The sequence below is a fragment of the Crinia signifera genome, chromosome 5, assembly GCF_055691185.1.
Source record: "Crinia signifera chromosome 5, ASM5569118v1, whole genome shotgun sequence".
In the NCBI taxonomy this organism is placed as follows: Eukaryota; Metazoa; Chordata; class Amphibia; order Anura; family Myobatrachidae; genus Crinia; species Crinia signifera.
In genome coordinates, this window is record NC_139221.1 from 318,316,696 (window position 1) to 318,334,627 (window position 17,932).

Here is a 17,932-nt window from a genome sequence, read left to right on the forward strand (position 1 = left end):
TTAACTAAAAATAACACAATAAAGACACGGACACCGTAACAATTAGATTTAAAGGTCATAAGTATATTTATTAATGTGGTATGACCCTCTCGTAAAGGGCTGGCAATAAGGCGCCACGGAATGCCCAGCTCTAGTCACATCTCAAAATAATGGCGACTTAAACGCCCCAACTGATTGATATTAAATATGGGAACGACTGAGACGGCCCATCTGACTAAGGCACAACCTAACGCTGGGAAGTCTCACCACCCCCGCTCTGGCTGGTGTGGACACTCCGCTGACGGAGTGCCCACCGCGCCCCCCCCCCCCCCCCCCGCGAAGGCAGGACACCCTGCCGTCTTTCCAGGGGGAAGTGCCTCCCAGCGCCCTCTCATGCCACAAGTGACCGCTGGACCGTGACGCCCTACCGCCTTAGTTGAAATAATGGTAAATGTACCAATGATTTGACTATAAATTGAAATGCCGCAGGCAAGGGAGGGTGGGTGGGGCTGAAGAAATTCTGCAAGAGGAAGTACCCCTGTAAGGACCTGCCTATATATACCCCTCTCCCTAAGCTCACGCCCCCCCCCCCTCCAGTTCACCCAAAGGCTAACTAAACAAAACTGAAACCAACTTTATACACACTAGCAGTCATTAACTCTTTCCTGCCAACCCAAAAAATGTAAGCCTCTTAAGTACGCTCTGGCTTAGGCAGCCCTTGCTTAATCTTGTCACCATTACAGAATTCACTTTATGAAACGTTTTACCATTCACTTCGAAGCAGCGGTAATGAATAAGAGAGTTTAAATACCCCATGGGCCTGATTCTGGTTCCCCATGCAGGCTTCAACACACCTGCATTCACAGGGGGATGCTCAGCGTTTTTATGGACAAAGCTGTCCACTCACAGCCCGCCCCCTCTGTATGAACACCTGTGATAGTCGCTGAAGGGGTTTGTACAGTGGACCTGCACATGCATACATTTGCCTATCTATATGTGCAGAGCCGCACCATCGGTCCCCGGTGTGAATACGCTGGGGACCGCGTCAACCAGAATCAGGCCCCATGGACGCTGCATGTATCATCCTGGACGATTGTCTGCTGATAATGAGAAGGAATGAGGTCAGAGATCTATAGGACAATAGTGGAATAGGAAGAGACGGTGTACACGGGTGGTAAATGATAAATCAACAATAAATAGGTCGACACAGTGGGGCTGTCAGTCAAAAGGTCGACAGGTACAAAAGGTTGTTGAGGTCAAAAGGTTGACAACAAAAGGTTGCAATAGGTCGACGTGTACAGAGTGTCAACAGAAGAATGGTCAACATGCGTATAGTCAACATGGATGGATTTTTTCATGTTTTTCTAGCTGTGAGTTTTTAAAGTTTTTTTAGGTCAATGTCGACACAGCTTGTTTTAAGCTCTCCTTGTGCATCAATCTGCAGGTACTGACAGTATGGTGAGTCCTCCTATCTGTCCAGGCCTCGGATTCCAGTCCCAGCATACAGTACCCCCTGATAGCAGCCCTGCATATAACTCTGTGACTATACTTCTAGGTAATTTCAGGGGAGTGGCCTAGAAGGAAGGGGGCGTGACCTATACTCACGACACTACCACGAGACCACGCCCCATTTTCGCCGGGGCGTGGTCTCGCGGGACATGAATAGACGATGTGCGCTTGTCTATTCCCGGGTGATGGGGGGACTCCTGGGTGGGACGCGGTAACGTTCCCAAAAAACGGGATGTTCCTGTGAAAAAGTGGGACAGTTGGGAGGTATGCCCTAGGTTTGGACACAGCATAAGGTTTGCAAGATGCGTCTCCCAGTACCTCTATGGCCCTGGAAGCGGTAAACTTTAAAGTCTTTTTAGTGCAAACTGAAAATTCCTGGGACTGAATGGGAGAGTAACAGGATTCAGCTCTACACTGTCTGCTCTGTATTCTATGTGGAAAAGACTTCAAACAACGAGTGACTTTCAAAAGTCAGAGAAGTATTTTTGCCACTTCATTGAGCAAGAAAATCTGTCCATAAACTCAGTGATGCATAAATCTTTTATTCATTTCTTTCCAAATGCACTATCTGTGTCACGGTATTCTGACAGATGTGGGCACGTAGAGTTTACATAACCCAGGAATAGATCATCAATATTCTGTGTTTACAAGTTTGATATTGTTACATATTAAGGGTACTGTTTGGTAAGAACAATCAAAGCTGGTAACTTATTTCCAGATGCACAAAAAGCACTTTCTCGTTCGTCCATCCTGGTGGCACAGCTCAACCATGGGGATGTAGGAGGGTCCGCAGGGGCAAGGCACCTATGCTGACTTCTTTGAGAGGCATATGAGGGTAAGGGAAAAAAAGGGGAAAGAATTAATTCCGCACTGAAAAACCTTTTTGTTCGCCTATATAAGGCTCTATCTGCTTTGTCTTTTTTATTCTGTATTTGGTTTCTTTTACATTAGATTCTCTATTTTATTGAAAAAAGAGAGGTGGTGCTACCCTTCTCTAATATTATGATATGCAAGAAAAGAGGGGAAAGGGAACAGTAGAGATTAAATGGGTGCACACTGCAGATAGCTGTATTAGGCGTCCAACTGATACAGGTTCATTTAAAAATTAACTTTTATTGGGTACATACTGTAGTTTAAAAAAGAAGTGTGCTAATTACATCTCCTTATTAGAACACTAGTTTAAAGTGAACAAAGTTTAGAAAAGTGATTAAAAAGATTGTGATGTAGATGCTCTGTAATGTGTATATATTACTGACTCCTAGGGTGACATTCTATGCTCTGCGCTAATTGCGCATGTTTAATTCGCACACCATATCGCTGCAAATCGCCTATTTTCAAATCGCATTTTTCAGCGTAAATGCGCATATTTAATGTGATGCGCATTGGAGGCTGAAAAGTACGAATAGGGGCGATTTGCGGCGATGTGGTGCGCTGTTTTTAGTCCTGAAAATGTGCGATTTTCATGTGTGAAAATCGCACATTTGCAGGACAGCGCAAGGTGTAAAAAAAAGAACCGAGCGCGGGGTCCCCCGCCCGAGTGTAACCAGCCCCGGGCTCACTGAGCCGGTGCTGGTGACATAAAATCAGGGTCCCCGACAAATAGGGGTCCCCTTGATTTTATGAAACCAGCACCAGACTCAAGGTCCGGCGCTGGTTCCCAAAATACGGGGGACAAAGTGACTAGGGGTCCCCCGTATTTTAAGAACCAGCACCGGACACAACCAGCCAGCAGGGTAATGCCACAGCCGGGGGGAGACTTTTTATACAAGTCCCCCCGGCCAAAGCATTAACCCCCTGGCTGGTCAGCATGGGCAGGGGTCCTGGGGAAGTGGGGACCCCCCAATGAAGGGGTCCCCCCCCTCCAGGACTTACCAGCCCATGCTGATAGTCCGGGGCTGTCCTCCATGCCCCTGGGCTGTGGGCATGGAGCTGATGCTTTGTGTAAAAAAAAGAATGATAACTATTGTTTTACACTGGCGAACTATCAGTCCCAGCAAGCCTACCCCGCATGCTGGGACTTGGGGAACCACAAGTCCCAGCATGCGGGGCATTAAAGTGCCCGCTGGCACTTGTAGTTCTGCAGTGTAAAAAATAGTGCACAAAATCACACTGACACCCTGTAAAATAAAACTTTAATACACACAAAACACACACACACTGATACTTACCTACCTTGAGCCCGTAGGTCGGTCCCTGGATCCTGGATTCTTCCTCCGGGGCTCTAGGGCAGAAGAGTCCGGTTCCGGGGCCTTGGTCCTGGTTCCGGGGCTGGTCCTGGGGTTCCGGGGCTCCTGGCGTGAAGAATCCGGGGTCCGGGATCCGTGGTAGTCCAGAGGGGTACCTAAGGAGGGAAATCCAACTCACCTGCTCCCCGGCGGCGACCTCCGGTGACAGCGCTGCTCCCGACTGGTACCCGGCTTGAAGGACTTTGCCCGGCGCTGAGATGTTTCCTCTTCGCCGTCTGTGAACAGAATGATTTCTCGGCCAATCAGGAGCCGAGAAAGTCGGCTCCTGATTGGCCAGAAATCATTCTGAATATAGACGCCGACGGAGTAACATCTCTGCTCTGGATGCGCTGAGATGTTACTCCGTCGGCGTCTATATTCAGAATGATTTCTGGCCAATCAGGAGCCGACTTTCTCGGCTCCTGATTGGCCGAGAAATCATTCTGTTCACAGACGGCGAAGAGGAAACATCTCAGCGCCGGGCAAAGTCCTTCAAGCCGGGTACCAGTCGGGAGCAGCGCTGTCACCGGAGGTCGCCGCCGGGATGCAGGTGAGTTTGATTTCCCTCCTTAGGTACCCCTCTGGACTACCACGGATCCCGGACCCCGGATTCTTCACGCCAGGAGCCCCGGAACCCCAGGACCATCCCCGGAACCAGGACCAAGGCCCCGGAACCGGACTCTTCTGCCCTGGAGCCCCGGAGGAAGAATCCAGGATCCAGGGACCGACCTACGGGTTCAAGGTAGGTAAGTATCAGTGTGTGTGTGTTTTGTGTGTATTAAAGTTTTATTTTACAGGGTGTCAGTGTGATTTTGTGCACTATTTTTTACACTGCAGAACTACAAGTGCCAGCGGGCACTTTAATGCCCCGCATGCTGGGACTTGTGGTTCCCCAAGTCCCAGCATGCGGGGTAGGCTTGCTGAGACTGATAGTTCGCCAGTGTAAAACAATAGTTATCATTCTTTTTTTTACACAAAGCATCAGCTCCATGCCCACAGCCCAGGGGCATGGAGGACAGCCCCGGACTATCAGCATGGGCTGGTAAGTCCTGGAGGGGGGGGACCCCTTCATTGGGGGGGTCCCCACTTCCCCAGGACCCCTGCCCATGCTGACCAGCCAGGGGGTTAATGATTTGGCCGGGGGGACTTGTATAAAAAGTCTCCCCCCGGCTGTGGCATTACCCTGCTGGCTGGTTGTGTCCGGTGCTGGTTCTTAAAATACGGGGGACCCCTAGTCACTTTGTCCCCCGTATTTTGGGAACCAGCGCCGGACCTTGAGTCTGGTGCTGGTTTCATAAAATCAAGGGGACCCCTATTTGTCGGGGACCCTGATTTTATGTCACCAGCACCGGCTCAGTGAGCCCGGGGCTGGTTACACTCGGGCGGGGGACCCCGCGCTCGTTTTTTTTTTTATTTAACCATTTGTTTTATTTTTTACAGCAGAACCCTGCACGGAACATTGCGATCTGTGCAGGGTTCTGCCTAATTCGCCTAACAGACCCAGGTCTGAATTAAGTGCAATAATTAGTCACTTAAATAATGCGATGTGCAAATGCGCATAGCATTAAATAAGCGACTTGTATACTTTTCTGTGCGCAAACATCTGGATGCGATAAAAATGCGAATTAATCTCGCATTTTTATTCACCAGACCTTTACGCACAAAATATGCGATTTCAGCCCCTATGCGCATCCCATTAAATCAACGATTTAATGGGAACATGCGATATCGCCATTTTGTGGTCTAATTACAGCAAAATAACGATACTCGCATAGCATAGAATGTCACCCCTAGTCTCTCCTCTTTCCGTCTGGGAGATGGTGCAATCTGATGACTCTTGTATGCTCAAAGTGCATAGATAATCTGCACTAACCAGTCTTGATTTGTACAATTGATGTTGATCCTCACTGGATCTTAGATGGTACACGCAGACCTTTTCCTTTTAATGCAATATAATTGTTTTTAAGTATTTGGGATGTACTAATGGTACACACTATCCAATCTTTATTTTTGCACTTTACTTTAGCCCTTTATTAGATTTCTGCACTATGGTGACAGATTATTGATAATCTGTTCTATACGTCTTTGAGAGGCAGGCTCCTCCCTTCTGCATCCCAGAATTCCTCAGTTCGTTTTAGGTGCCCACCGGAGTGGGTGCTGTTACATAGCTACATAGTAGGTAAGGCTGAAAAAAGACTTGCGTCCATCTAGTTCAACCTGGTATAGATATCCATTGCTGATTTGGTAGGTTTTGATATTTTACAGACAGATTATATTTCTTTTTTGTACCCATGGATGTTTTTCTCCAGTAAATGTTTGTCCAACTTTACCTTGAACGCATTTAATGAGCCAGCCGTTACCACCTCTCTGGGAAGAGAGTTCCAGAGTTTGACTGTTCTGACCGTAAAGAAATTCTTTCTACTAGCTGAATTAAATCTTTTTTCTTCTAATCTATACTCATGCCCTCGTGTCCTAGATTCCTTTTCTAGTAGAAAAGAGGGTGTGTGACAGTTCCTTATATTGGCCCTTGATATACTTGTACATGTTGAGCATGTCCCCCCTTAAACGTCTCTTTTCCAATGTAAATAGTCCCAAATTGCTTAATCTCTCTCCGTAGCTTAAATTCTCCATTCCCCAAATAAGCTTTGTTGCTCGCCTTTGGACTTTTTCTAATTCTGTGCTGACTGGCTGCGTGCTGCATCCGTTTTTTGTAGAGTAGCTAGGTGTTTGTTATTTTATTAATATTCACTAGTTAGTGCAGGTTTCCAGCGTGCGACTTCCAGAGGAAGTTATTTGCACTGAGAGCGCAGCAGAGGCTGACAGAAGCGCCTCCTGTGAGCTCTCTGTGTGCAGAGGGATGCTGTCTGCCCTCTCTGCACAGCACTTTAACCTCCAGGAAAGGAGGTTTCCTGGGCCCCAGGGTGAGTCCTGAACCGGCTTCCTACTTAGGAGGGGGGGATCTTGGGGGACGGATCCCCCACTATGGCTCCACCATTTTCCGGGCTTATAGGCAGAAATCTGCAGACGGTGTTGAACCCTATTACAGGAGTCCAGCGCAGCTGGACACTTCCAAGTGGTCCCCATCTGAGGGGAGACACTGGAGGTGAGGAGAAGTACATGTACTTGGTAGGAGTGGCTGAAGGGGGAAAAGGTGCCAAAAGGCTTCCTTCCCTGCTGAAGAAGAGACTTGGTCTGTTCCTACACTCTGTTCTGGCGCCATTTTCTCTAAACACTGTGGAGCTGAAGGATTTATATGCAGATCAGAGTGAAAGTTTCTCCTGGGCAGCGCTTTCCCTAGTATCCATGGAGGGACCATTGCAGCAGCGCAGACAGATAAGTACACTGTTACATTATTCTGTGCAATCGCCTGACATTGTGCACTGTGTGTGTTATCATAACAGAAGGGTGTAGTGCTGCTGCTCTTGGGGAGGGAGTGCCTTCCATGTTAATTAACTGCAGGTTTTGCAGTGTTAAATTAACAATTGAACAGATGGATCAGGGGAATTTGTGCCCTTCATGCGAGTCTGTTCCCAGTGGGGCTCAAGCCCAGCGGTCTGAGCAGTCTGAACCTGCGTGGGCCGCTGCCTTGGGGAGATCTATGAATGCCTTGGTACAGGCTTTAAATAGGCAGAGAGATGAACTTGTAAAGTCTCCTAGGCCTTTTTCTACCCCTCAACCCTCTGTGGGCTCTATTACACCATCGCAGGGGGACCCTGCTTTACTGCAGGTTATGCAGGACACTGCACAGAGTGTTTATAAAATTAATGCATTCATGGAACAGCTTGCCAAAACTCCTGAGGTTACTTCTCCCAGACACCCCTTACCTACACCTCCCTGTTGAATTTAGATTCTGATGAGGAAGGTGTGTGTGCTAAGGATGTCTTTTGGGACAAGAGGTAAGAAGTTGAATCTTCTGTCCCGGGTATTGAGGATTTGATCCTTGCAGTTAAGCAGACTTTGAATCTTTTAGAAGAGGATAAAGTGCCAGCTCGTTCTGTATTCAAGAAAATACGCAGAGACTCAGTTAACTTTCCCTCAGATGAGGGCATGATAGCTTTACTGGGAGAAGCATTGAAGTCCCCTGATAAGCGGCTCCTCGTGCCTAAAAGATTTGCTAACATGTACCCAATGCCAGAGGAGCATGTACAATTATGGGGAAAGACTCCTTTAGTGGATGCGCCTGTGGCAAGGTTGTCTAAATCCGTGGCTTTACCGGTTCAAGGGGGTGCTGCGTTTAAAGACCCTGTGGACAAGAAGATTGAGGGCTGTCTTAAGACTGTATTTGAAGGCGTGGGATTTACCTTACGTCCTATTATTGCCTCTGCTTGGGTATCCAAGGTCATGATGAAAAGGGCTGAAGCCTTATGTAATCAACTACACTAGCCTGACTCCGAAGCTTTTGCCTTGGCTAAAAAACTTAAATGCGCTGGAGAGTATGTTTGTGAAGCTGGGGAAGAAGGCGCCAAGATGGCATCAAAAGTGTCGGCCACATCTGTGACAGCGAGGAGAGCTCTCTGTGCGAATCCAAGAAGTCTCTAGAGGCCTTGGCTTCTAAGGGAGAACTTCTTTTTGGGGCAGAACTTGAGTCCATTATAAAACAAGCCACGGGGGGGGGGAGAACACTTTCCTGCCCACCACGTCTAAACACTCAGTGTCGAAGTTTGGGGCTTTTAGGCCGTCCTTTCATTCCTCCTATTGAGGGGGTGCGTCTAATAAAGAACATGCAGGAAGAGGAAAGTTTCCCGCCCACAATGGGAGTGCACCCAGATCCCGTTTCGGGGCCTTTGCTAAGAAACACCCGTCCAAAAGTGAGGATAGGTCCTCAGCATGACGGGGCGGGAACTCCCCATTCTGCATTCAGAGAGGGGGGTCGTCTCCTGCAATTTCGGGATATGTGGAACATCTCCACCACGGACCCTTGGAATCTCTCCATAATTTCTAAGGGTTACAGAATAAATTTCAGGGGGGCTCCCCCAAAGAGATTTCTTCCAACACCTCTACCACGAGAAGCTTGCTTGCGGAAAGCCCTCTTGGGGTTGCGATGTCACTTTTTGTACTAGCTGTTCATCGCAACGCATCGCATTACATGCACAATGCATGGACAAGTCATGCGATGCGTACTATTTAAGTCCCAAACGGATCCGTTAAACGGACCGTGTATGGGCACCTTAAGTTCTTACAAAAATCCCCTTATATATCCCAACAAAGTGAACATTCATTTTGCATGTTGACATTTTCCTGTTGACCTATTGCTTGTGTTGACCTTTTCACTATGTTGACCTAAGGTATTGACCTATGGCCTGTCGCACAATAGTGTTCTCAGGATTCGTATTTTCCGATGGTGAATGCATTCGTATTTGGCTGCAGAGTTTTCCGGCAACCAAATACGGCCGACACTGAAGCATCCCACGATGCTTCTCTGTGTAAAAATGAGAAAATAAATACATAAATAAATTTAAAAAATGGCATGGGGTCCTCCCCCATGAGTATAACCAGCCATGGGCTATTGGAGACAATGCTGTTTACTGAAATACAGGGGAACCCAAAAACTGGGGTCCGCCTGTGTTTTGTTTGCTCTAAATAAGTATTGAACTGCTGTATGCTGATCCCAATTACAAAAAAGGTGAGGAGTCTTTTTCTTTTGAGGTTTTGAGCAATAAACATCTTGCCTTCAAGATGGCCGCCTTTTCACCCTGTGAAAGCGATAAATGCAATCACACTCTCTGCCTCTTCTGGGTTGATCCCAGCATCACAAGCTCCAACCTCTGCCAGCTAACAATGCAGGGCCCGGTCAATATTCATTGACCAGTGTGGTTCAACATATGCCAGTCAGGTGTTGTGTCAGTAGTATGTTCAAAAGGGGGCGCGGCCTTGAGAAAAGGGGGCGTGGCCTCGCGGGATGACGCGTCCTCCTTCCACGCCCCCGCACAGCATCTATTCTTGGCAGGCTGGGGGGGCTCCTAACTGTCGCCCCCACTGCGGGACAATGGCGGCCCCAGGCGGGACGCGGGAACCTCCCCGTATATCGGGACGTTCCCGCGGTAAGCGGGACAGTTGGGAGGTATGCAAGTGGTGTCGGATGTAGGAGCCTGAGTCGAAATATAGTTCCAGGTGTCACGTGGGTGGAACCTGCTGGTGGCAGCAAAGATACAGGTACTTCGCAGTGGGTGGATTCAGTAACAGGCATTTAATGACAGAAGAGGGAATTCCCTATTGGACCAAGTCCTGTGAAATGAAAACCAATCTGTGATCCAGTCACAGGGATATTTGTATGTCTGATGCAAATAAGGATGTTAATGATGAGGGCGTTGTTTGTGTAAGTGTGCCACCAGTGGTATCAGTACTTGTCTTTTGTAAAAAGAAAGCCCTTGTGATGCCAATGTCTCCAATGCCAACACCCTCATTATCAAACTCATTAATGATCATAGTTTGTCCTTCCTTGAAGGTCCTTTTTTATATATAACTTAAGGGTGGGTAAGAAGGCCCAAGAACAATTCCATCTTGCACCACTTTGCTTTTCATTATGGGCTGTATTTTTCTGGGTCATTGAGGGTGGTCTTTTTTTGCATAGTCAAACATTTTTTTATTGGTTTATACATTATTACTTTGAAAAGCATTTTGAAACAGAAATAACTGCAGTGTGTTTGTGCTGCTGCTCTGTTGCTTAGTAACCATCCAGCCTTGGGCCAATACTGGTGAACAATATTGTGACCTGTAAGGTAGTCAAAATTAACTGGAAATGAATGTTAGTTATTGTGGTTGTCACCTTATGTTACCTTATGTTCATTATTATAAATGTTAATGTAACCATGTGTTTATTATTATAAGTGTTGACATGGAATGTATAATGCAATGTGAGCGCAGATAGGAGCGCTGGAGTTAGTTTGCCTGGTGCACAATACACAATACACGAGTCAGTCAGGGACTCGTGAAGGAGAGGATGATGCCTGCCGTTATGCCGTTAATACACGTGGAAATACTGGACTAGGGGGAGCGGGTATAAAAGGGGAGAAATAGCGGAGCAAGCACTTCTTCTTCAGGTCAGCACCTCACTACTTGTACCAGAGCAGAGCGGTGACAGCGGCAGGGCAGTAGCAGCGGAGACAGCAGAGTGGCAGCGGAGACAGCAGAGCGGCAGCGGAGACAGCAGAGTGGCAGCGGAGACAGCGGTAGCTGGTGCAGAAAGGGTACACAGCGACGAGAGCGGCAAGCAGCGGCGGCAGCTGTCAGGTCTCTAGCGGAACTTCCCTGTAGGCGAGGGACTGGGAGCCGCTTGGACCAGCCGCTTGGACCGGAGACTGGTAAGCTTACCCTCCCATCGTGGGGGAAGCGGAGACCAGCGAAAGCGACACGCCGGAGTTCAGCTGCATTCCCCACCACGCGCACAGCCGGAGAAGAATCGGCAAAAGCGGCGCTGCTGTACCCGACTGTGGCGAGAGGCTGCTGGAGTGGGCGGTGCACGTGCCCTAGCTGCCGGAGGAAGACAGCGCAGTGGCGTCACTCTGCCAAGAGTGCGCTGTCACGCGAAATTCAGAACCTGACAACCAAGCTGACAGGGCTGTTAGGGGTGCGCCCAATCACAGAGCAGCGCAAAGGAACACCGCTGAAGAAACAGCTGAGGGTTAACCCCTCACAGCCTGGCCTTGAACTCCTGATTGAGAGACTGGACGCCTAACTGGTGAGAGCCTATTATATACTTTTATTATATTTCTCCCATCTACCTCATACGCCTGCACTAAGGATATACTTTTGACCCATATTACACCACCTACCCATCTGGAACTATCCTCCTATATCTTTGACTATTTAACCAGAGTCAGAATATTCACTAATAATATTGGATACGGGCCCCAACGCGCGCCAACATAAGAGCTCATACTTATAGAACTGTGTAATTGAGTATATATCTGGCCAGATATAGTATATAGGATAGGATATAGGTATACAGTATAAGGCTATATTATGGGGAATTGGGTATACTGAGGAGTATAGGTATAATAACCAAGAAGGAATGAGGGCATAAGCACTCAGAGTAGGGAGGTTAATAGTTAAACAATAATTAATTGAAGTGTAAGCAGTGGCTTGTATTAGTAGCTTATGTATCTGAATATTAGTAATGTTTCTAATATGTGTGTATAATATATGATATGTGTATATGAAATTGGATGTTATTAAATCCGTGTTAGCATACTTACTTTGACGCTGCTTCTGTGGGATCTGGACTCTATAAAGCTGTAGAAAGAGAGAAAGGTAGGGTCAGTCTCAGCCAGAGTAATATAACAAGTCAATAGTGGTTCCTAAGCTACACTATAAATTAGTTTAGGTGGAGGCACTCTACCATAATATATCATTACCCATACTAAGGGTTACAAGTGGAGGCACTGCTGAGATGGAGCATAGAGGCATTTTGTCGGAAAAGGACATATATGAGTGGTGCATTAGGAAGGGGAGGAGTGTGAAGAGGTGTTTAGCTATAGGGGGAAACTTCGCAGAGTTTTTAGATCGAGATGTTGTTGCGTGTCTTGACAAGTTGTATGGAATAGTACGACCTAAGATCATAGATAGGTGGAGAGGAGACATGGGAAAGGTGGTCGCTTTTCTTATTGAAAATGAAAAAGACCTTGATAGCTGTTTAATCCCGTCCATGGTGGTGGCTGATGAGGAGACAGGGAGACGATGGCAGGTCATATGGCCGATAAATGTTGACCTAGACGGGGAGACAGCAAGTTTTCCCATATTTACAGAAGACAGTAATGATAGGGGACCTAGGGGAGATAGAGATGGTGATGCCGCTGAAGACACTGAAGCCAGTTCCAAGGGAACCCAGTTTGAGACTATAATAGATAGAGTGGTCTCCCAGTTAGAGAGATGGCATTATGAGGGGAGTTATAGGAGACTGAGGCTATTCTCTGGTATAAGTCCTGTCCCTGTTGGGGAAGAAACGTACGAGGCCTGGAAGGAGGCCGCGGTACAGCAAGCGAAGGAATGGCAATGCCCCGATAAAATTAAACGACAGAGAATAGTAGAAAGTCTGAGGGGACCAGCGATGGGGGTGGTACAAGCTGCTAGGAGGAGCAACCCACAAGCCACCCTTGAGACATACTTGGAGGCATTAGACTATGCGTATGGAACGTTAGAAGATGTGGGAGAGCTTTTGTCTAGATTCCATCACACGTTTCAAGAAGCGGGGGAAAAACTCAGTACTTATGTAATAAGACTAGATAAGTTATTGTATAAGATAGTTGAAAAGAGTGGGATAGAGAGAGGGGACGTAGACAAGAGCAGAATAAGGCAATTGTTACGAGGGGCTCAGACAACTGACTTTGTGGCACAGAAATTAAGGTGTTCAGTATTGAGAGATACCCCGCCCACGTTTAACGAGTTACTCAAAGAGATTAAATTGGAGGAGGTATTGATAGAAATGAGAGACAGGACGGTAAAAAAGGTAAAGGTGATAAAGCCTATAATAGAGAAGGATGCTTTTGAAGACAAAATATTAAAGTTGATAGAAGATCAAAACAAAAAGATAGAGCAAGTGTTAATGGTACAAAATAACAATGCGAGACGAGACTCTGAATTAGCTGTCAGAGGCATGGGGAGAGGCTTTAGAGGTGTGAATAGGAGATGTTTTGAATGTGGCAGGCTGGGACATCGGGCGTTTGAGTGTATCAATGGTCAGTTTAGCAGAAATAGAAATGTCCCAACCCCCACAGACAGTGAAAATGGTGGCCCGGCTAACCCTGACTCGGATCAGGGAAACGAATAAGGGAGAACTGTGAGCCCCTCTCAGTTCCCCCCAAGAATGAAGTAGAAGTAATGGGGAAAATATGGTGGAATGGAAGTAGTTTGATCCCAGAAGGACTGTTAGGACCCATACCATCGGTAACCGCAGAAATAAATGGAGTGGGGTGTATGGTACTGTTAGATAGTGGATCGCAGGTATCCATTATATTTGAACCATGGTATCAGGGGTATATACCCGAGGTTCCTATAAAGCCTTTAAATGGATTAGTTATATGGGGGTTAAGTGTGGAAAAATACCCTTACTTAGGATATGTGGAGGTGGAGATAAAGTTAGGAGGAGATGGAGAGAGCGATTTAGCAGTCCCTTTCATCGCCCTTATATGTCCAGAGATGGGAAGAGATGCCAATGAACTACCCATTATTATAGGTACTAATACCAGACTGTATAGGGAATTGTCTAGGTGGTGTTTGGCGGAGGACTCACAGACGCAGACATATAGGGGTGATAGCAATGAATTCAGTAGGTCCCTCAATATAGCTGTAAGAGAAATAGACCAAAGCCAGTTTGAGTCGTGTTTCACCGGAAGTGACATTACCGAAGAAGAAAAGAGAGTACTCATAAAAGCGTTAAAAGAAAAGGAGTCGGGCTTTTCCAAAGGAGAGTGGGATCTAGGGGTAGCCATAGGGGTGGAGCATCAGATCAACCTCACTGACAGTAGCCCTTTTAGGGAACGCTCTCGAAGAATAGCCCCCGCTGATTTTGAAGACGTTAGATTACACCTTAAAGGATTATTGGAGAATCAAATGATTGTTGAGTCCAGAAGTCCGTATGCCTCCCCCATAGTGGTAGCTAGGAAAAAGACGGGGAAGATAAGGATGTGTGTCGATTATAGAACCTTGAATTCCCGCACCGTACCTGACCAATACACCGTGCCCCGGATTGATGAAGCCCTAGACTGCTTGCAGGGGAGTGGTTGGTTTTCTGTTTTAGATTTAAGGAATGGGTTTTATCAGATCCCGATGAGGAAGGAAGATCAGGAGAAAACGGCATTTATATGTCCTTTGGTTTTTTTTGAATTCTTGAAAATGCCTCAGGGGATTAAAGGGGCACCAGCTACTTTCCAAAGGACGATGGAGAAAGCTATAGGTGACATGAATTATCGGGAAGTACTGGTGTATCTTGACGACATAATTGTTTTTGGAAAGACCTTACCAGAACACAATGACCGCCTTTTGAAAGTGATTGATCGGCTTATTGAGGGAGGCCTGAAATTATCAATAGACAAGTGTATCCTATGTCAAGCATCGGTAAAGTACCTAGGTCATGTAGTGAGTCGAGAAGGGATAGCCACAGATCCTGAAAAGGTGGAAGCTGTTAGAGCCTGGCCAAGACCCACTAAGCTTAGAGAACTGAGGTCTTTTCTGGGATTTTGTGGATACTATCGACGATTCGTCCCAAGTTACTCCCAATTAGCAAAGCCCCTTACTGAATTAACTAAGGGATATCCACCCCCCAACCAGAAAAAGAACCCTAAGCAGAACGGTAAAAATAAAGAACAGAGGTTGTATAGGCCCGAAGAGTTGTTTGGGGAAAGGTGGACCCAACAGTGCGAGGCGTCTTTTGTCCAGCTGAAAGAAAAACTCACTCACACCCCCGTGCTCGCGTATGCGAACCCTAATAATCCATATATACTCCACGTTGATGCTTCCCAAGAAGGGATAGGGGGGTATTATACCAGAATTGCTCAATCAGTAAAAAGAATAGACCAATTTCTTTCGCCAGTAGGGGGTTGACAGGCAGTGAGAAAAATTATCCTACCCACAAATTGGAATTCCTAGCCTTAAAATGGTGTGTGGTAGAGAAGTTCCACGAGTACTTATATGGAGTGCAATTTGAGATTCACACTGACAATAACCCCCTGACGTATATCCTCACCACTGCAAAGTTAGACGCGACCGGACATAGATGGCTAGCAGCCTTAGCACTGTATAACTTTTCTATTAAGTACAGACCGGGAGTGAGTAATATTGACGCCGATGCGCTGTCCAGAATACCAGGGCGTCCAGAGCCGACAAGTGAAGATGAAAACTGGGTGGAGATCCCAATGGGAGACATAAAAGGGATGTGTCGGCAAATACGAAATCAGAAAGACATACCCGAAAGTGAGTACCTGAGTGGTACTGGTGTTATAAGTTCCCTAGGGGCTACCCCAAAGGCTTTACCCCTATCCTATTGCTGGTTGGGGCGATTAGAGATGGAGGGATTGCCCATGATCCGGCCAGTACAAATGAAGAGAGCGCAAATGGATGACCCTAGTATTAGAGACGTATATTACCTGATACAAAAAAAAATATATAAATACTCACCTGGAAAAACATTTATACCATTCTCGGAGAGAGCCAAACTCTTAAAAAGACAAGAGAAGTGGTTAGAGATAAGGAATGGGGTACTTTATAGAAAGATCGAGAGAATCAAAGGAGAAATTAGTTACCAATTGGTCCTGCCTGAAAGATTTAGACCTATGACATTACAGAATTTACATGACGACCATGGACATCTAGGTGTTGACAAGACTATGGGGCTGGTGTCCCAAAGATTTTACTGGCCAGGGATGAGGCGGGATGTAGAAGATTACTGCCGTAACTGTGGAAGTTGTGTGGTAAGGAAGACTGTGGCTACACAACATGCCCCCATGGTGTCTTTCAAAAGTAGTGGACCCATGGATATTGTGTGTATGGACTTTTTGACACTAGATGTGGGGAATGAAAAAAAATGTCACATATTAGTGGTAACTGACCATTTCACTCGTTACGCTCAGGCGTATGTGACCCCGAATCAGAAAGCGATGACTGTAGCCAATACTTTATGGAGTAAGTTTTTTGTCCATTACGGTCTACCCAATAGGCTGCATTCAGACCGGGGAAGAGAATTTGAAAGTCGACTGATTAGAGAAATCTGTTTATTGTGTGGGATTGTAAAATCCAGGACTACCCCTTATCACCCCCAAGGGGACCCACAGCCAGAACGGTTTAATAGGACTTTGTTGAATATGCTGGGGACACTCAACCCACTAGATAAAAGACATTGGAAAAAACATGTAGAACGGTTGGTGCATGCTTACAATTGTACTATAAATGAATCGACCAGGTATTCCCCTTACTTTCTCATGTTTGGGAGGGAAGCTAAGCTCCCTATAGATGTTAGCTTGAATGTAAACCCGGAAGGTAGGGATGGCTCGAAAATGCCACACATCAAGTATATAGAGAAGTTGAGAGAAGAGTTACAGGAGGCATACCAGTTAGCCTCAGAAACTGCAAAGAAGTTGGGGCTAAAAAATAAGAAGATGTATGATAGCAAAGTAAGAGAACAAGAACTTAGTCCTGGGGACAGGGTGTTGCTGAGGAAATTTGGGACTCCCAGGGGTGTAAAAATATCCAATAGATGGAGGGAAGACCCATTTATAATAGTCGAAAAGCTATGTAATCTGCCTGTATATAAAATAGAACCTGAAGAGGGGGGAGGAAAGATATTAACTTATCATAGACAGCACCTGTTACCCATTGGTAAAGAAGTCAGGATGGAAGGACTTCACCTGGGAAAAGATACCCAGGGAAAACAAGATAGACGTACTACTGACTCTAATAGCTCGACTCATGCTGTTGATAGAGAAATAGAGGGGGAGATGGATAATGAATGTCCGGGACATTATTATAAAGATGAAGTTGATTCTGGGAGTGATAATACTGTCACCAATTCTTTAGAAGATTGGGAAGTGAGAAGTAGCGATGTGGTCAGAGAACGACGACTTAGAGGTGGTATAGATCAGGAGCAAGGTAGTCTTGATAAAGCCACCATAAATACGAGACCACAGAGGGTACGCAAGCCCCCTTCAATCCTCACATACGATAAATTAGGAGAACCTAGTGTAGTACCTGCCGTGGTCTACCCTTTGGCAGCTGCTTATGCATGGCCTTATTTCCTATCTACATAGAATAAATAAGTACAGGTGGTGATTTGGAAGCAAGCTCACCTAATCACCAGGGGAAGAGAATGTAACCTTATGTTACCTTATGTTCATTATTATAAATGTTAATGTAACCATGTGTTTATTATTATAAGTGTTGACATGGAATGTATAATGCAATGTGAGCGCAGATAGGAGCGCTGGAGTTAGTTTGCCTGGTGCACAATACACAATACACGAGTCAGTCAGGGACTCGTGAAGGAGAGGATGATGCCTGCCGTTATGCCGTTAATACACGTGGAAATACTGGACTAGGGGGAGCGGGTATAAAAGGGGAGAAATAGCGGAGCAAGCACTTCTTCTTCAGGTCAGCACCTCACTACTTGTACCAGAGCAGAGCGGTGACAGCGGCAGGGCAGTATCAGCGGAGACAGCAGAGTGGCAGCGGAGACAGCAGAGCGGCAGCGGAGACAGCAGAGTGGCAGCGGAGACAGCGGTAGCTGGTGCAGA

General features: G+C 46.5%; 1 protein-coding gene across 9 annotated transcripts in view; it reads right to left on the minus strand.

Annotated features, from left to right (window-relative positions):
- Positions 1-2,010: 2,010 nt before the first annotated feature.
- LOC146005580 (uncharacterized) overlaps positions 2,011-17,932 on the minus strand; it is a 50,228-nt gene continuing 34,306 nt past the window's right edge. For 6 of the 9 annotated variants that reach the window (XR_014444032.1, XR_014444030.1, XR_014444031.1 and 3 more), the window contains 3 exons: positions 15,825-15,864; positions 11,909-11,945; positions 2,011-2,304 (listed from right to left, as the gene is read on the minus strand). Coding sequence is in view for 3 of the 9 variants with exons in the window: in XM_083144882.1 (XP_083001008.1) it covers positions 2,293-2,304; positions 11,909-11,945; positions 15,825-15,864 (89 nt within the window). In the remaining 6 variants the exon portion in view is untranslated. The remainder of the gene's footprint in view (positions 2,305-11,908; positions 11,946-15,824; positions 15,865-17,932) is intronic. The other 3 variants (XR_014444034.1, XR_014444035.1, XM_083144880.1) reach the window with 1 other exon arrangement.